General features: G+C 36.9%; 1 protein-coding gene across 1 annotated transcript in view; it reads left to right on the plus strand.

The window, feature by feature from the left end:
* Positions 1–20,564, plus strand: part of srbd1 (S1 RNA binding domain 1) — a 140,870-nt gene that overhangs the window by 45,223 nt on the left and 75,083 nt on the right. Inside the window, exon 14 of the mRNA XM_022684965.2 lies at positions 12,326–12,417. Within this exon, the coding sequence (XP_022540686.2) occupies positions 12,326–12,417 (92 nt within the window). The remainder of the gene's footprint in view (positions 1–12,325; positions 12,418–20,564) is intronic.

A 20,564-nucleotide genomic window follows, 5' to 3' on the forward strand; every position in this document is an offset into this window, starting at 1 on the left:
GTGTGTCACCCATAATGTTGTGTGCATTGCAATATTTAGAGCAAAACTGTGCTCTTACCCTGCTAATTGAACCTTCACACTCTGCTCTTACTGGTGCAATGTGCAATGTGAAGATTGGCCACCAGGCTGCTCCAATTTAACCATGAAACATCCCACAATAAAATGACAGGGGTTTCAGTTTCATTGTCCAACCCCTGTATAACAATGGTGAAAAAAGGTGTAAAACGGCAAAAATCTTTAGTGTCGGGTTCTGCCATTTTATTTTTTTTTTATTTTGGAGCATCCCTAGGTAGCTTAGTATTGATACATTGTCCTGTCTGGTTACTGGTTGTGTGGATATTACTTGTATTTCTAGCAACTTTCACTTCATTTTTGAGAATTGTGATACATTTTACTAATTTAAATCTTACAATAACCGAAATAAATGTGGCTGTCGCTGCACTTAAAACATATTTAAGTTTAGTTGACTTACTGACTGATAAAAAATTGTAATGTGGCACCTCACAGCTTGTTTTCTTTTGTGTCATACTAAACATAAACTTGCGCATGGATTATGTGTTTTTCATAGTATGTAATTTTCATAGGAATGCTGTTTGTTTCAGAAAGAAGTCAGTTTTGTGCAAACCCGATTAAAGGTCACGTCAGCTTGCCTCTCGGGGCAGTTTCTGAATAAGTCTTTATAGTTCCAGAGTTTCTGCAGAATCTGTTCAAGTTTGCCAGTTTTTCTTCTCTAAGGCATGATTGAACTATTTGTAGTCCTCTATGAAACCAGCAGGATTAAAATATAACTGAAGACAACTATGGGTTACACTGCCTATTCATGTGCTGCGTAAAGCAAAAGCAATAAGTATACTTTTTAAACTCCCAAACTGGTATATTTATTTAGGGCCAACCTACTCACTAAAGAGAAATATACAGATATTCAGCCACTGACTGATTAAAACTTCAAAAATAAAAATTTAAACAGTCAGTCGCCCAGTCCTATCATGCTGATCAATAAACAGAATAAAGAATAAAATAACATTGCTGTCCTTTAAATGAGCTGCTGGCTTACTTTCACAGTGTAAACGCGCCGGTCAGTATTCCCTGCTGAGACGCTCAAAGCGCTTAGCTGTTAAGATATGAAAATGCCAAAGTCATAGTGCACATGCCTCTTAAAGCGAATGATAAGTGATTCACTGATTTTTCTTTTTTCTTCAGGTTACGTCCAAAACACAACCGTGTTTAAAAAAGGGAATTAGTACATGCTTTTTGCACCCTCACGATACCAAAGACACACCAATGTACCCTAATTCCAGCTGCACGATGCGCAATAGACCAGTGCGCTATAGATCGTTAAAATTGGGCGTCGTTAAAAGGTGTTAATTTTGTGCCAAAAGTTTTACACAAAAAAAATAAAATCGGCAGCTAAAGTAAGTGTATGTTGCAAATGCAAAACAGAAATGTACATATGAAAACTATTTGCATATATCTTTGCGTTCTTTTTTGTGTTTTGTGGATTTTTTTGGTGGTTTTTATTTTGTGTTTTTGTAAATTTTGCTATTGGAATTGTTTTTAATTATTTAGATTTTGTTAAAAGTATTTTGCTTCTGAAATGTCTCCTTTGCTTCTGCTTATTATATATATATATATATATATATATATATATATATATATATATATATATATATATATATATATATATATATATATACGTATATATATACACATATATGCATTTTTACTGTACTTAGACAAAATAAGTGGCAGGATAGTGACACTTAAGGGGGCCAATCAGATTTCAGCTGGGTCCATTTCCCATGTGGTCCCAACCCTAGAACTCCTAGTGCATGGAGAGCTTCAAAATGGCAGTGTATCTTCCTAACTGATGAGTTTTTCGTTTTTTTTGTTTTTTTTTAAACAACTTCACATATTGGTGCAATTTGAGAAAACACGTTTGGTATTCATTATGTTTGGCATTCATTACAGGCTCTATGTCAGCGCGAAGTTAGCTTTATGAGGTCCTGCGACTAGTGGCACTACCATTTCTGAATGCACACGGTGCTTGTCCACATACTGCTTGCCTTGAAGGCATGAATACCATGCTATTTTAATGACATGCTTTTCGAATAGCATTGCAATCTGACACTTCCTTTTTTGATAGGTGTATTGAATGATTAAAGTGTATTTTATAGGAAATGCGTTCTCATGTTTTGACCACGGGGCTTTATTTCCATTTTTATTTATTTAATTATTTATTTATTTATTTATTTATTTAACTTCTGTACCGAAGCGCCACAATACTGTACATAGTGTACTGTGTTTCTTTACACCCTTACACCCCGCTCAAGCGACACATGAGATCCTTGGCCGTCACGAAGGCGTATTGTCCTTCAGACTGACCCGAGCGCTGGAGTACTGACCACTTCTCTGCTCGTGGGGCTCCCACGAGTGGTGTGTATCGCTTTACTGCGGCGATGAGATCGTCTGTTCCTCTCTCTAAAGGATCTGATGACTGATGTTAATTAGCGCTCTTGTTTGAGGGGTTGTTGAGGGGGTAGACGTATCAAAGCGTGTATCCGTCTCTGGGTGTCAGTCAGTGGTCAGGGGCAGCGGGTGCTTCAGCCTGGGGGGGGCTAATGCTTCTGCTGATAATGATGAGTAATGAGAGAAGGCCAGTGTTCCTCTGAACTTGGAGGGGGGGGGGGTTGGTTTGAGGGGGGGTTAGACTGTGACTTTGCCCTGGGACGATGATAAAGACTTGATAGGCCTCAATGTGTGGAAGTAGATGTGTGCGTTAGAGACACACACACGCACACACATACTGTACTCCGTGTTTGGACGTGAGCGACCCTAAGGGTCGTCCAGTCATTCTCAGCACTTGGAGGCAGGTTGTGCCTCCGTGTGGACGTCTTTCAATCTACTGTGTGTTTACTCGTGGTGAAGCGGGCGTGGACAACCTTCTGTTGGCTGCCATTGCGATGCCCTGCCTGCAGAACACCCGTGCCCCGGCCGGGGTGAAGCCGGGTGGGACGCGGATCCATGTCAGGGTCGTTGAGGGCTGTTACCCAGCTGCCCCAGCGGCCATGCTAATTAATTCAGACATGATAGGGGTCAGCCGCGCTCTCTGTGTGTGTACTGTATGGCTGAACACTCTGTCTATCTCTGTCTCTTCTAGGCTCTTCTCCCGTAGGTGTGTCTGTCTCCTCTAAATCCAGGCACTATCTCTCTTTCAATTGACCTAGAGCAGCCTACAGTGTCACATATCACTTAATGAAGAGGTGGAATGTGTGAGAATAGTGGTGACGGAGGGGGGTGTCTCGATTTGTGTGTGAATTTATTTGGCAGAAAAAGAAAAAAAGATAACACCCAGGAAATGGTTTGTACTGTCGGCATCGTATAGGCATAAGGACGGCGCTTATTCAAAAAATGTGCAGCTTCAAATTCAGAGCTTCTGACTCTGACTTTGTTTATAAGGTGGGCCATCTACATTAATGTGTCTAAAACAGTGGAAACAGTGAGTGAACACTTTGTTTAAAAACTCCAGCAGCACTGCTGTGACTGATACACTTATACCAGCACAGTACACACTAACACACACACAGTAAATGTATTTGGCAGAAAATACAAAAAGTTATTTGTGTACAGCTCTGGAAAATTAAATAAGAGACCACTTAAAAATTATGAGTTTCTTTGATTTTACCAAATTGTAATTAAGATGAAGTTGGATGATTACAAGCCATCAAATCAAGCTGACCTGCTTGCATTTTTGCACCAGGAGTGGCATAAAAGCAGTGTGTAAGACTGCTGGAGGAGAACATGCTAAGATGCATGAAAACTGTGATTAAAAACCAGGGTTATTCCACCAAATATTGATTTCTAAACTCTTTAAACTTTATAAATATGAACTTCTTTGCATTATTTGAGGTCTGAAAGCTCTGCATCTTTTTTGTTACTTCAGCCATTTCTCATTTTCTGCAAATAAATGCTGTAAATTACAATATTTTTATTTGGAATTTGGGAGAAATGTTGTCTGTAGTTTATAGAATAAAACAACAATATTAATTTTACTCAAACATAAACCTATAAATAGCAAAATCAGAGAAACTGATTTAGAAACTGAAGTGGTCTCTTAATTTTTTCCAGAGCTGGCTGTGAACATTATCACATTACCGCAGTCATTTAATATGGAATTTTTACACAAATGAATCGCGTCACAATATTGACAGTCTGGTGACTCATTACCAGTTTCATTTAGTGCTATAACACAACAATGCTTACTGTTGAGTTCAGAAAATAGATTACATTTTTTTTCCCCTGAAGTTTACGCTTTCTCTCTGCCCCCCTCTCACACACACTTTCGTGGTCATACATGCACAAACGCACACAGGGCTGATGGCACGTTTTCTTTTTTCAGCCTGTTGAGTGTGGAATATGGAGCTACACCAGTGTTTATTTTCTCGATTAAAACTCTGTTAAACTCAGCACATCACAATATTCTACTTTAAAACAACATCAAAACTATCCTGAGATATTATAATACAGTAAAAAAAGGATCTAGTCTGCCAGATGTATAACAACACTACATCATTATTACTGTCCCCTTCCCAAAAATACAAAAGTACCAGCATTTCAAAAATGTGATCATGATTTTATCCATGATCTATTCACAGAATATTGTTGTGATAAATACAATTTTTTTTATGGATTTTAAGGCACCAATAATACAAAACTTAGTGTTTCTAATTTTGAAATTTGTGTTGTGCTGGCATAAGTGGATCAGGAGTTTTTAAACAGCTCAGTGTCACATCTGGACTGAAAATAGTCTACCTACAGCGTCTTGTGGGCAGCATACTGTTACCCCTGGTAAAGGACTAAAGGATGACAGGAACAAAATGTGTAGCTTCAGATTTAGAGTTTCTGTCTCTGACTTTATGTTTATAAGGTTGACCATCTATATAAAAATATCGAAATAAGTGGACACAGTGTGTTTAAGAACTCCAGCAGCACTGCTGTGACCGATACACTCATACCGGCACAGCACACACTAACACACACACACACACACACACAAACCATCACCACCATAATAGTGTCACTGCAGTGCTATAGTGGACCCACCACTGAATAATACCTGCTGTGTGGTGGTCTCTCCTGTGAGTTCTGGCCATTAAAGAACAGTGTAAAAATAGGATAATGAAGTATGGAGAGAAACAGATGAGCTGTAGTCTGTAATTATAGAACTACAATGGAGCTGAAAAGATGGACAGAGATTAAAGTAGAAACAATGAGGCGGTCATAATATAGTGACTTTGTAGTAAATAAAACAAAACCATGCACCACCAGTAAAAGAGCCATAATCAGAACAGTGCCTGAAGTACAGATCTGTGTGGTTTGGGCTGCAGTATAAATATGATTTTACCAGAATGTCTAGTAAACTAAAGCATTCCTGTAAACCGAGTTGGGATTGTGATTGAAGGCTTGGAAAGATGCACCAATTCTATGATTTTTCAGAAATGCAGATCATTCTCAGCTGCATACTTGTTTTTTTTTTGAGGTTGGAGTATGGAGACTGAGGTTTCCAATTTTTTTTTGGTTTCTGTTAAATCTGTTTTTCTCAGCAGTTCTTTTCATAAAAGACTATTCAACAGTTTATTGGTTTTATTTAATTTTTATATATTTATTTTATTTCATTTTCATCACACTTTTCTCCCCATTTTAGCTATGCAGATAATTCAACCCACAATTTATTTATTTATTTATTTATCTATTTATTTTTAGCCTTACTCCTATCACAAGCGATGCCTCTACACCAGAAGGGCTCACATACGCCTTGTGCCGATCAAAATCACCTTAGAAGTAATGTGGGGAGAGAGAAAACAAGGCCAATTGTGCTTTCTCAGGGCTCCCGCAGTTGTTGGCAAGCTGAATGACCGGGATTCGAACTGGCAATCTCCTGATCATAATGGCAGCAGCTTAGTCCGCTGATCAACCCATAGCCCCCAGTTTTATGGTTTTATTATTTTAATCATTATTCAGTTTAGCGGGTACAGTACCAGTTAAAAATTTGGGCACACATTCTCATTAATGTTTGTTTTTTATTTTATTTGTTTTATTTTGTTTGTTTTTATGTTTTTTTTATGGCCTTCACCTGATATAAAAACCCAACCCAGATGGTTTGGGACAAGTTGGAGCTCAGAGTGAAGGAAATTCAGTTAGCAAGAGCTCAGAACTTCTAGACCTCTTTTAAGATAGTTGGAGAACTATTTTAGGTTATTCGTCATGAAGCTGAGTGAGAGAATAATGCCAAGAAAGGGCAATATTGGCATCAAAGCAAAAGGTGCTGCTTTGAAAAATGTAAGGAATTCAGTTCAGTTAAAATATATTTATATAGCACTTTTTTTTACAACAAAAGCAGCTTTACAGAGATACAGGTCCAAGCCTTATATGAGTAAATGGCACAGTAGCAATGTGGTATTGGCATAAAAAAAACTTCCTCAAAGTAAGATGAAGAAATATTGGAAGGACCCAAAACTCAGTAAAAGGTGTTTGGTCGTCCCAGAAAAGTATAAACTATATAAAGTATGAAATATATATTTTTGTTTACTTCACATTTGCACATGCTTTTTCTTCATAGTTTTGATGTATTCACTATTAATCTACTATAACGAAAATAATAAATAAATCAATAAAATGCATTAAATTGCTGTCCAAGAGCTGTCCAAACTTTTGCCTGGTACTGTATTTCTATTATCGCACGCTTAAAAAAAAGACTTTTTTGTATATGGATTTCTGCATGTTTTTTTTAAACCAACCTATTTCATTGTTCAGCCACTAGTTTAACCAATACGGTCTAAATCTGTGAGAACACCCAGTTAATTTTTTTATTTTTATTTTTATTTTTTTTTAAAGGATCCAAAATGTAGGTATAACTTTGTCACTTTCGAAAGGGATTTAAATGGGGGTTATTACAGCCTTATGTAGTATAAGTATTGCAGCAAACTGTAGCTGTATAGCTGTAGCATTATATTTATTACAGAAATTGCAATTTAGGAGGATGTAATGTGTTTTATCTTATAATCTCTTAATGTATTCTGTAATTGCAGATGTATAATTTTATGAAAACGTTGGTGTGTGTCTGTGTATGTGTTTGTTCTGTAATATGTGTTTGCGTGTGTGTGTGCATGCACTCATCTTATTATTAATGACCAGCTTCACAGTGACCTGTCTGAAGGTCATATGCCAGGGCTCGTTAGCACTGTCTCCAAGGCGACATGTCAGCTGTCAGGAGAGGATGTAGGGGGCGGGGGGTTTAGAGACTGTGATGAAGGGAAAGGCGTGTAGAAATAGAAACAGAAAACAAAAAAGAAAAAGTACACCAGTGCCACTTACAGGAGGAGTGATCTATAGGTGAGACCCACTTGGATTTAGGGTGTGTCTGTGTGTGTCTGGTCTCGTGAGAACGCAAAAAGAACACCTTGCGAAGCTCGAAACATGCAAAAGGCCTGAACTTATTATTTTAATTAATTATGGGTGTGTTTAGGCGTAATGAAAAATAAACTAATCAGCGTTTCACTTGCCAATCCCTTTAACAGTGGCCAAAAAATAAATTTTCGCCTGTTTTGAGGGTCCCTCTGTTCAGCTTAGAATATTTTTTAAAAACACACTGTACCCTGGTGGTTAATGGCTCATATGAAATTAGATACTTGGGGTCAAAAAAAAAATCCTGTTGGGTTTCAGTATTTGGTAAATTAAATAACCTCTTATTGATTATATATGTCGATAATTAAAAAAAATATATATTAAATCGCCTATTGTTTTCCCATACAAATAATCATATCTTTAAAGAACATGATGATATCAAACTAATTCTGCTTACAAAGGTGCACTAACCACTTGTCCATGAGCAGCCAAAGTTTTATTGAGCTACCAGTTTTATTAAAGATTAACCAAAGAGTGCCAAAAACGTCTCCAAGTGTCCCAAAAAGGTATCCAAATGACACAAAGTTTCCCAATGGCCAAAAACTTCTTCATACAGCCACGTTTTTGGCACTCTTTGGTTAAATGTCTGGTGTTGTGAGAGCGCAAAAAGTACACCTTGCGCAGCTCGAAACACGCAAAAGGCCTGAACTAATTCTCTTAATTAACTATGGGTGTGTTTAAGGCATAACGAAAAATAAAATAATCAGCGTTTCACTTGTCATTCCCTTTAAGAGAGTTTAGGGCTGAGGTTTGGTCAGATGATTGTTGACTGTTGCCCAGGTTCATTTCAGTCACTGGTGCACCTGTGTTTTTTCACCACCAAGATAGAAACACACCAGAAATTTACCTAAACACACCTCACTTCCAGACCACCACCGCCCATTAGTGTAGATATAGTGGTATGAAAAAGTTTGGGCACCCCTGATAATTTTCATGATTTTTCTTTATAAATAATTGGTTGTTCAGATCAGTAATTTCAGTTGAATATATCATAAAGCAAACAAACACAATGATGTTTGAGAAGTGAAATGAAGTTTATAATTGGATTCATCTGTGCATGTAGGTCAAAGGTCAGTGATCTTAACAAAGCAATTTTTGTTTTTTATAATTAGTGCTTAAGTTATTCAAATCAATAAAATGACCAGGGTGCCCAAATTTATGCTCCTGCCTAATTTAGTTGAAATTATAAGTTTATTGATTTACACACTTTCTGTAAATTCTATAAACTTCATTTCACTTGTCAAAAATCACTGTGTTCTTCTGCTGTACGATATATTTAATTAAAATTGCTGTTCCGAACAACCAATGATTTATAAAGGAAAATCATAAAAAAATGATCAAGGGTGCCCAACCTTTTAAATACCACAGTATATTCCTAAACTCTGACGTTATTTTAACGGCGCAGATGCAAGGCGTGAAATTAGACTGTTGAAGGAGGTGTAAGGTAGCAAAGAGCATCGCTATGTGTCTTGTGCCTCTGTGTGCTGTAACCATTAAAATGTCTCTGATTGGTAGAGTTAACACTAGATCATGTTAAACTGTGCCATCTGATCTGTGGACAGTTAGGTAAATATACAGTAACTAGGATTCTAACTCATTTTACTCTCATGTTTAGCAACCTGATGATCCTCCACAAGGGGCGCACATTCTAACAATGCCAATCAAGTGGTGTAAGTATACAGCATGTGTGGATTTCTTTTTAACAGTCTTTCATTTTAAAAGCTTACATCTTCAGGCCAAAACAGATTCAAATCTGATTTTCTATAGCTGATACTGATATTGAACACATTTGAGCTACATGATAAAGCAGTGTAAACAAATCTGTTTAAGACTCTGTTCAGGACTCTTAATACAACCCACACAACTGCACAATTAGCAATAGTCTCTCCAACACATCAGAATTTCATATTTTCATATTAATATCAGATTTGGAGACAGGTGTAAACTGAATCATTCTCATGATTATCTGTATTCTATTGGTAATACTTCTCTGTAGGGTCTATACAAGCTGTGTGTGTGTGCATTTGCACAAATGTATCACCAATGATCACAGCTTAAAGTATCTAAACAGTACAGATTGGGCCTGAACATATTGTACAAAAATGTAATTTGTATTTTTTTTTTAAATAACTTAGTCAGTAAAAACTTTATTTACTTGTGTTCATGTGTATTATTTTTTATTATTTACATAATTTGCCTTGTTTTTGTGGAGCGAGATTTTTTTTTTTAATGTCTGAATATTAAGGATTAAAACATAGGACATTTCTAAGAAGACTGTTCACTATTTTAATATGGTATGTTAAATGTTACTGCAATAATATATATACCAAAACAGTTCTGCTGATAATTTATAAGGCATATTTGTGCTACAGTGTACAATATATAATATAATATACAGTGTACAATATATAATATAATATACAGTGTACAATATATATATATATATATATATATATATATATATATATATATATATATATATAAATACATCCTTCAGTTAATCATACTTTTACTCTGGAGTATATTTATAGAGTCAGCTTCTCTTTCTCATTCTGTCCTCTAGATGGCAGCGTTGGCTCAGTTTTTACTGGTATAGTCAGTTAAGGTTTGCTTGAGTATCATTCATACACACACACAAACACACACACACACACACACACTGCTGACCGTCCCTCGCCTGTTAAACACATTCAGTGCTGGACTGAACAAATAGGATATGAGACATTACAGTTACACACAGAGTTTATTGGCCATTGAAGGCATTGTTCAGAGTCTTGCAGAAAGCCTCTAACTTCAATTCCACTAACTTCATAAAAGCCGCAGACTTCAGTGAAGGAATGGACTGTGTGTGAAATGGGCCTTACTCCTTTCTTCCTTCCGTTTTACTACTACACGCATAAGTGACTTCGGTTAGATCATTAAATTCTACTAATAGACCTAGAGGTTTTTCTCAGTGACCGTCACATAGACCGATTATTATAACTATTATACTATTATAATTATTTTTTTAGATATATTTTGTGCCAGAATTTATTGAAGAAAATTATATTATTGTCATTTTAAAGTTATAGCATGATAATGCCCTTACTCTCTTTTAAAGAGCAGTGAAAATCTGATTAAGAACTTTCAGACATTGTAATTGAAATCTAAAAAATATCCATATATCGTAAGATCTATAATAAGTTCTATAATACAATAATTGTGACAGGCCTTCCATTAAAAGCTATATTAAGATTTGTTGGAGTGTCACATTGTATTTTGCCTTAGTGTATTAATACTCAACAGTTTTATTTATTAATTTACATGTGTTCTGTTTTTATGAGTATACAAACTAGTATTTGTATATTATTACAGTGTCCCCAAAATCTTTTTTTTTATTATTATTATTTTATTTTTTTTTTTTTATCTTACTGTACCATCTTGCTTACAGTGTCATAATACACTGCCTGGCCAAAAAAAAAGTCGCCACAAAAAAAAAAGGGTCATACACTTGAATATTTTGTTGGCACACATTAGCTGTCGCATTGTTTCGATAAGCTTCCGAATGTCACAAGGCTTATTTAAATCCAGTGTTACGTTAATTTTTCACCATGATCTTGCAGCAGCATTGATGATGGTAGAGTCTGACCAACCGCTGCACAAAGTCTTCTCCAGCACATTCCAAAGATTCTCAATGAGGGTAAGGTCTGGACTCTGTGGTGAACTCTTAATCCATGTGTGTAAATGATGATCTCATGCTCCCTGAATCACTCTTTCACAATTCCAGCCTCATGAATCCTGGCATTGTCATCTTGGAATAAGGCTGTGTCATCAGGGAATAAAAAATCCATTGATGGAATAACCTGGTCTATATTAAGTATATTTAGGTCGTCAGCTGACCTCATTCTTTCAGCACATACTGCTGCTGAACCCAGACCTGCAGACCAACTGCAGCAACAACCCAATATCATTTACCTACTTAAATCCAAAATGTTTGTAGCTGCGCTGTTTGGCTTGTAAGCGCTGCATCATTGGTTGCTAGGTTACCTGTTTGTGGTGGAGTAATACATGGAGAGCTTCGGCTACCGGTTGATGCATTACCGGTTGATAACGGCACTCATAGAATACTTCTCAGCCAATCACACTGCAGGGTTGGAACTAACTGTGGTATAATCACAGTTAATTACAGAATATTGTCATGATTAATCTGATTCAATTAAATTAATCGATTTAATCGATTGACACCAGTAATTCAATTGTAAACCGTACATATAGTGATATGTTTTGAGTCACAGCACTAATCTACAGTGTTCACTCACTGTGTGCTGCTCTTATTCATCCAAATCCTTTTCCACTCTGTTTTCCAGTTCATGCTAAGTAGGCTGGTTATTAAGGCTGTCATTTTTAATACAGTTATTTGCTGTTATTTATGTCTGTGCTGTATAAAATGTAGCTATGATGAATAGAGCTCAGACACAGACTCTACAGGTATCGGGCTTTGAGTCTGAGCCGAAGAGGCTCGAATGGCCTTTGATGGCTGATGTTTGTGTATATTAGTGTGTTTCCTCTGCGTGTTGCTCTGGATTCTGCCAGACTGAACCCTGGGAGTGAGGATGTTCTAGTTTTTGTCACAGACTTCAATGCTCTCTATGCAAATGTGTAAAATCGATTTAAATGGATTCCTTGGTGTTTCAGCACGCAGACATTTTGGCTCGACTCTGTGTGGTGGACATGGATTTAACATTTAGTGATCGCCTGTAGAAAAACTTTTTTTTAATAATCTGTAAGTTGGAAAAAATGCATATTTTACAAATTTCTTTGTTTTTGAGTTTGAACACATTGTAAATTATGATTATTTTTATTATTTGTTTGTCTAATTTTACAGCATCACCAATGAAGCAGGAGCATCCATCTACAGTGTCAGTCCAGAGGCAGTGAAGGAGATGCCAGACATGGACCCAAACCTGAGGAGTGCAGGTAAATACCAGTAATTCACCTTCTATAAATTCACCACATGAGAACTGAATGTAAAGTGTCTGCAAGGCAACTACAGGTGCATCTAAAAAAATATATATATTTTATAATTACACACAGAGTGATCTATTTTAAGTGTTTATTTATTTTATTTGTTAATAATTATGACTTACAGGCAATGAAAACCCAAAAATCAGTATCTCAGAAACGTTTAACATTATGTATATATTAGGAATTAATGTGGACCATTGAAGAACGGCAGCTAGATCGAAGGATGGCAGCCAGAGCACCAGTATAGTGAGTGTATGGAGGAGCTATTGCATAAAGCAGCTGTTGGTCAAAAGGTTGGACACCCCAAACGGCCAGAGAAACCTTGCGTGCGTAGCTGAGTGATGTATTTGCACGGTGCGTAGCAAACACCTTTTAATCTCATTTATGCATATACATTGCCTAGTAACCACCTAGCAACACCATAGCAACCACCACAGATACACTCGCAGTTTCTGCAGGAACTGCAATCTAGTTTGATGTGTGTTTTGACTTTAAAGTGACTTCGGCCTTTATGACCAGTAGTGCTAGGTGCATGCATACAGGGAAAAAGACTTGAAATCAGATTAGACCATTCACATTCTTGTTGCATGGCCACAGATCATATTTGTTAAGAAAGGAAAGGAAGGATGTTGGATACAAAAAAGAAAGTGGCTCAAATCTGATGTGAAAATATTTGCCATATTGGCATTGATGACACAGCCCTGAAATCAAGTGATCTGTGTTACATTAGGGTCAAAAACAATTGTTTTTTTCTTGTTTATTGACCTCCTACAGTCAGTAAGTGTAATTGAGTCATGCGCAAAAGACATGTGTTTTTGAAGTTACAACAATAAAAGTGTACACCCTCTTTTCAGTGACACATCATTTTGAGGTGGTTGTTTTAACTGAAACATGTTAAATACTGTATTTATCATATTTGAAATGTATAAAACTTAAAATAGAATTGTAGAAATCTTTTGAGGTTGGCTGTAAATCATGTATGTAGTTTATTTCTATCAACTCAACTTCAGTTCCAATTCATTTATATAGTGCTAATCACAGTAATTGTCGTCACAATGTGGCTAAACAGAGGTCCAGGTCCGGCCCTCTTTTGAGCGAGCCAGTGGCAGAAAAAACTCCCCTAGAATGAGAGAAAAACAAGACTCAACAGTGCAAGACCCATCTTGCTGAGATTGACACAAAAAAGCAAATGTACAAGGAGAAAATAAAATTAAATGAAAATATGAATAATGGTCAAACAAAGTGAAGTTATGAAGAAGTTTGACTAATGTGACAGCAAACCGTTACTAATAGTTATAGGATTGAGTGCAGGATATGTACTCAGTGTTACTGTAGAAGGAGACATTAGAATTAAACTGGTGTAAAAGCAGTGCAGGCTAAATAAAAAATCCCCAGCTCTTTAAATGTAAAAATAAATCAACGTATCACTCTTTTTCCTTGCAGTCAAAAAGATTTATTTATAAGATTTATTTATGTTTTAATAATGATTTTTTTTTATTAATGACCAATAGCCCTTCTAGATAGGATACAATTAACAGCATATTTTGGGATATAATTTTTTTCCTGTTGTGTTATTTATTTTTTAAAATTTATTTATTAATTTTTTTCGTTTTATCTCTGTCGTGTTGTATTGGGGAGCTACTGCTATATGGCATGCAGTGCTAAGTATATGGGCCCTTTTTTACCGGTCTTTAGTGCACCTGTTGATTGCACATCGCACAGCTGCATTTAGAGCATGTCTGTGTGTCTTTGGTATCGTGAGGGTGGAAAAAAATCGCCTTGCACGACTCGAAATGTGCAAAAGGCATTTACTAATTCTCTTAAATATTCTTGTGTTTTTTTTTAGGCGTAATGTAAAATAAACCAATCAGTGTGCCTGTCGTCGTTCCTTTTAAGAGCCGGGTGAGACCTGACTCACCCGCGTTCTTATCTTAACAGTGCGGCGCTTTTGCTGACCTGCGCGTTTATGCTGCAAAGGTGCTCTAGCAGCTCATTTAAGGGAACAGCAATGTTATTTAATTTTTTAATTCTGTTTATTGTTGATGTAAAAGCTAGATTTGTGCTCTGCAGCTAGTTTATTTGTGTGTGTAAGGAGCAGGGATGTTTGTGCGCCGAGTGTCAGTGGCGCAGCTGTATTTCCCACCACCAAGATAGAAACAAGCCAGAAATTTAGCTGGACACACACACACGCGTGCGCATACACACACACTGGAGACACATGTGCATGCATACACACCTGCTCGGACACACAGGACATATCAGGATTGGGTTTCTGGCGCTTTTTGAGCTCCTAAAAAAGGACTGGCGATGCCCCTGGTAACGAGTAATGATATAACATGTAAAAAATGTATTGGAGTAAAAGTATTAAACTCAGTGAAAATATGTGGTGAAGTAAAAGTGGAAGTAGGAAAAAGTGGAATAATACTTTAGTAAAGTACAGATACAGCATTTTACTACTTAAGTACAGTAGTGAAGTAGTTCTACTATATGACTATACGTCTCTGATCATAATTACAAAAGTCTCATAAAATTGATGTGGTTTTGTGATTTATAGAGTGTCCACCATACAAATTAATGGACATGAAGGATCTGCTGCTAATATTTTTGCACTAGTTACCACAGGACACCTTCAGAGGTCTTGTGGAGTCCATGCTTCCATTGGTCAGATCTGTTATTGTGACACAAAGGGACCTAATCATGTAAACACTGTATCTCATTAGACAGTTTAGGTAATTCTTATCTGTTAAATATTTAGGATGGTCAGTACAGGTTCTAATAACCTACGAGTTCACCTTCCATGTCAAGACAGTACCTTACTTTTGATAGAGAGTTGTCAAGAGATATTTGTCGACTGTTCAGAACACTTAATCCCACGTCCTACCTGTCTTCCCAGCTCAGCTCAATCTCAGCTAAACCCTACCCTGCCATTTCCCTCAGCCCGGCCCGCACCATCTGACAGTAACTTCACAGACGATTGCCTCCGGGCCCTGTCCTTACATCATGTTTATCTTAAGGTCAATAACTTAAGCTGTGCTTCAACAATGACAATAGACTGAAGTTAAACGCAGCGGGTTATTTACAGTGCTTGATGTTGTCTTGCTGTTATGGTGCGGAGAGATCTGCGCAAGTCGTTACACTTCTTCTGTTCAACTGGCTTTTTCTAGCCTCAGCCGTGCTGCAGACCACACAGGCGCTCGCTCTGAGATCCCCAGCACAAAAAAGCTCAGAGAGAAGTCTGGAAATGGCTCAAACACTCTCAAAAACAGGATCTGAGAATTATTCCAGACTTCCTCTATAAAAGCAGTAAATCAACGTGGGATTTGTCGTAAATTTTCCTCTGGTCAAGTGCAAGCGCGAACTGGGGAGCTATATTTATCCTTTTTACGAAAGCCGTAAGAAATTGTAGCACTTCTTTTTTTTTCTGTGTGTGTGTGTGTGTGTCTGTGTGTCTCCTTATCGTACAAGATATGGACATAAACTCACTTAAATCATTTTTACAGACCTCAGTATTGCCCATTGTGTTTACATATCAAGACAAGACTAATATTATGAATGAGTCAGTATGTTGACTTTGTTTAAAAAAAAAAAAAGGTGGTTTGATTTCATTTAGGTTTTATTATTTTATCTAATTCTACCTAATTTAATCTAATTATATAGTTGCAATATCTAAATATTAACATGGTTCAGATTTTCAGACCAATTATAGTAAGTTAAGGCAGTGTGTCATCCTCTATTAAACAATAGAAGAAGAAAAAGAACAGGTTTGTGCTGAAATCTGACTCACTTACATTTATAACTTCTGTGTCTGCTGTGACTGTAGATTTTTTTTTATTTTTAAACAGAAAATAAAAAGAATCCTATGCTAATTTGCACACAAAGTACGTTGTAATTTACCAGGGAGTTTGTATTCGGTACAACATCTCAACATCAGTAAAGTAAGAACATTCTACAAACCAGACAGTGTCAATTAAAGGTTGACCCAGCCCACAGAGGTGGTGATGACAGAACATAGCAAAGTTCTTTACTCCACTTACAAAACTGCAGTGTCAAATCAAAACTAACTAGACAGAAATATAATGTATACAGTTCAACAGACTTAGTTTGCTCTCTGGTCCGGATTTTCAGGAAAACAAAAATCTTTTTTTGTTGCTCTTTAAACAAGTGTAATTGCATTTTTATACTATTTTGTTATCATTATATACATTTCTGGAAAAAATAAGAGACCACTTAAAAATGAGTTTCTTTGATTTTACCACATTTAAAACTTCTGGAATATAATCAAGAGGAAGATGGATGATCACAAGCCATCAAACCAAGCTGAACTGCTTGAATTTTTGCACCAGGAGCGCAGGCATAAAGTTATTCAAAAGCAGTGTGTAAGACTGGTGGAGGAGAACATGCCAAGATGCATGAAAACTGTGATTAAAAACCAGGGTTATACCACCAAATACTGATTTCTGAACTCTTAAAACTTTATAAATATGAACTTGTTTTCATAGCATTATTTGATGTCTGAAAGCTCTACATCTTTTTTTGTTATTTCTCTTTTCTGCTAATAAATGCTAGAAATGACAATATTTTTATTTGGAATTTGGGAGAAATGTTGTCTGTTGTTTATAGAATCTTAAAATAATTTGGTAATTGCAGATACTTTTTTATATAGAGAAATATATAAAAAGATCATATAATGTATATATGAAATATTTATCACTATTAGAAATTAGCACTATTCAAATAAGGATTCATCATTATAGTCCTAATGCCATGTGTATGTATTACAGATTCTCTTTCCCTGATTTAAAGAGTAAATTCATTAATGTTTGCATTCTCATTACACATTTTTAGTGGATCCTTCCTAGTTTGTGAGAGGTAGAGACCTCTAGTGTGTAAACACAGTACAGCACCAGAGGTGGGTGTTCTGAAAAACTGTGTGAGCCGACTAACTTGTCTTTTTTTCTAATTTGTCATTTTTTCTTCTGTTTTTATAGAGTAAAGCTCCGGGTCTGCAGTCTTTTAACACTAACACTCGTGTTTTTAGATAGCAGTTCTATGTGGTGTTCATGGACTCTGGTGACTCACAGCATGGGGTCAGCCAAAAAGGCCAGTGCCTCAGCTGAAAGCTGGTAGAGCCTGTTTTTTGCATGAGCCTAACTGACCCTATTGACTTTTATTTTGATCAGGAGTGTAGCATTTCGTGGTTGATATATTGTCTCAAAAATTATTGTCATCAACAATGTTATTGTTACTTTAAGACCATATAAATGCCACTGATATAATGCTAATAGAATGGCATAACACAGCTATTATGCCCTTTTGAAGACTAAAATTTTAATCATAGTTTAGAAAATATACTCTTTTCTTCACCTACTGCAGTCCTCACAGTGTGTATGGAGTCGTTACAATAAGTCGATAATATAATTATCATGACAGGCCTAAATTATATGGATTTTTATTGATCTGGCAGAGTAAGTACTGCTATAATTTGTCCCTTATTTGGATGTATAGTTTATAAATGTGCTAGCCACGGGCTAATATGTTAGCTTTGGGATAATATGCACTTATGAAAGTGTTTTTTTTTTTTTTTGGGTATTCTGAATTTTTAGTGTCTGAACTCATTGTGTTTGATTTACTGTTCTTTTACACTTTTTGCAGTACAATAATTATTAAGCGAGATTTTATTATTTTTTTTAACAAATATATCAAATCAAATTTATTTACAGTATGTATTACTTTTTAAAACTGATGTCGCAAAGCACAGCCTTTAGCTTGTTGTGGTTGTGGCACACATTCACTGTGCTATTGTTTTTATAATCTTCTGCAATGTAACAAGATTTATTTCAAACCAGTGTCGCATTAATTTTTCACCAAGATCTAGATAGATAGATACTCCAGAGAGTATCTATCTATCTAGATATCCAGCAGTAGGTATGTATAGTACACAAGATCTTGCAGCATTGATGATGGTAGAGTCTGACCTCTGCACAAAGTCTTCTCCAGCACATCCCAGAGATTCTCAATGAGGTTAAGGTCTGGACTCTGTGGTGAACTCAGCTGACCTCATTTTTTCGGCACATACTGTTGCTGAACCTAGACCTGAGCAACTGCAGCAACCCCACATTGTTAGCCAGATCATTAAGTCCAGATGGCGACTTTTTTGGCCAGGCAGTGTATGACTGAGGGGTAAAAGTTTGTGCATGGTACAAGTATTGCCAATGAATTATGCCCAGGACTGTAGGTCAGTTAAACGTAAGCCTATTGGCACCATGATGCGTCTGATCCCAAGCTCATACACCAATATTTACCATAGTGCTGTGGGTGGTGTCCAGATAAAATGGCTTAACACCCCACAAGACATCTTCTGTCCACTTGTGGAGTCCATGCGAAGCCCATTTTCTGAACTTGGTGGGCTCCATGTGATACTAGTTTCAAACATCAGATTGCTTAGCTTAGCTCTATTTTCTGGTGTGCACCACAATCAGCTGCTGGACTCAGTTAGCTTCCACACACTTTCTGTAGGTTTACCTGTCGTTTAGGTATTCCAGTTTGGGCTGAAACCATATTGAGCATTAGCAGCGTATTGAAATGTATCTGTGTCAGTATGGAGAAAGCACGGCCGTTATATAAATCAGTGCAACGTGATTTAGCCGGTGAAGAAGGACGTGTCACCCTGTCTGCCCTCAGAACTCACAGTTACTCACAGTATAAGTGCAGTTACAGTTACAGAAGTGTGTACTGAATATTCCTGCATATGCTGAGCAAAATAAAATCTCCGTATATGAAGTGGGCTGCTGCATGGGTATGTGTGTGAACTGAGTGGAGTGTTGGTGGGTACTGGACTGGCAGGCAGACAGTGTGTAATACCTGCAGAGCTAGGTGTGGCTGAGGCTTTAAGTGGGTGATTGTGGGTGGAGGTGGGCTGCCGCGGGATGATTGCCATGCCTCACTCTGCGTCTCTGCATTGAACTCAGTGGGAAGTTGCTGCCTGCAATAATATTTGCACAGGGATGGAGTTTCAGCACAGGCCTTGTACAGCATGCACAAAAGCACCGCTCTCTCTTTCTCTCTTTCTCTCTCTCTCTCTCTCTCTCTCTCTCAGTCTGACAGCCTAAAACTAACTCTTCTTTCTCATTACGATTCGGTTTCTATATGATACAGTTTATGTTATGTCTGTCTGTCTGTCTTTTTGTCCCATGTGTTCTGTCTCAGTTTAAAACATATTCATATTCTCTCTCAGGCAGGATCAGTTCTTGCTTATAAAAATGATGCATATGACTGTCAGTATATCAAAAGCATGTTATAATTTTGTATGAATTATTTCTCCCTGAATGCTGAAAAAATTCAAATAGTCAGTGACACATTGATCACACATTGATTTTGGCATAAAGTGCTGAAAAAACAAGCCGCTGACACCATGATCCAAGCATCTCTGGTTCGAATCCTGGTTATGCTGCTTGCCATCAGCAGCCGGAGTCTGAGAGAGCACAACTGGCCTTGCTCTCTTTGGGTGAGTAGATGGCGCTCTCTCCCCACATCAGTCCCAAGGTAATGTCGGTCAGCACAGGCGTCTGTGAGCTGATATATCGGAAATTGGGTCGCTGTGCTTTCCTCCTCCATCAGCAGGAGCTAGAAAAAAGGGTGGAGTCTGACTTCACATGTTTCACGTCAGGCATGTGCTAGTTTTTACCCACCTAGTGTTGGGAACATTACTAGTGATTGGGAGAAAGCTAGTGGGTTAGAGAGAGTATGGGATAAAATATTTTAAACTGATTTCTACACTGGATTCAAATATTTTCCTCCTCCTTTTTTTTTTACCTTTTAAGATTCATTCAATAATACAATATTTCTAATGTATTTGTCACTTGTGTGTTAGATTTGTTTAAAACTACAAGATGCTATTTTAACTGAACTGTTTTTATTCTTTAGATGTAGAACTGATATATATATATATACATCAGATTTCTGTTCAGATTTAGGCAGGATTTAAATGTGGTTTCTACATTGGCTCCTGTTTAGATTTATGCACTGTTTTTTTGTTTTGTTTAGATTCAGACAGTGTTTTAATATTTTAGATTATTTAAATTATTTAAAGTAGCACCTTT

This window comes from Astyanax mexicanus, chromosome 7 (genome assembly GCF_023375975.1).
Source record: "Astyanax mexicanus isolate ESR-SI-001 chromosome 7, AstMex3_surface, whole genome shotgun sequence".
Lineage (NCBI taxonomy): Eukaryota > Metazoa > Chordata > Actinopteri > Characiformes > Acestrorhamphidae > Astyanax > Astyanax mexicanus.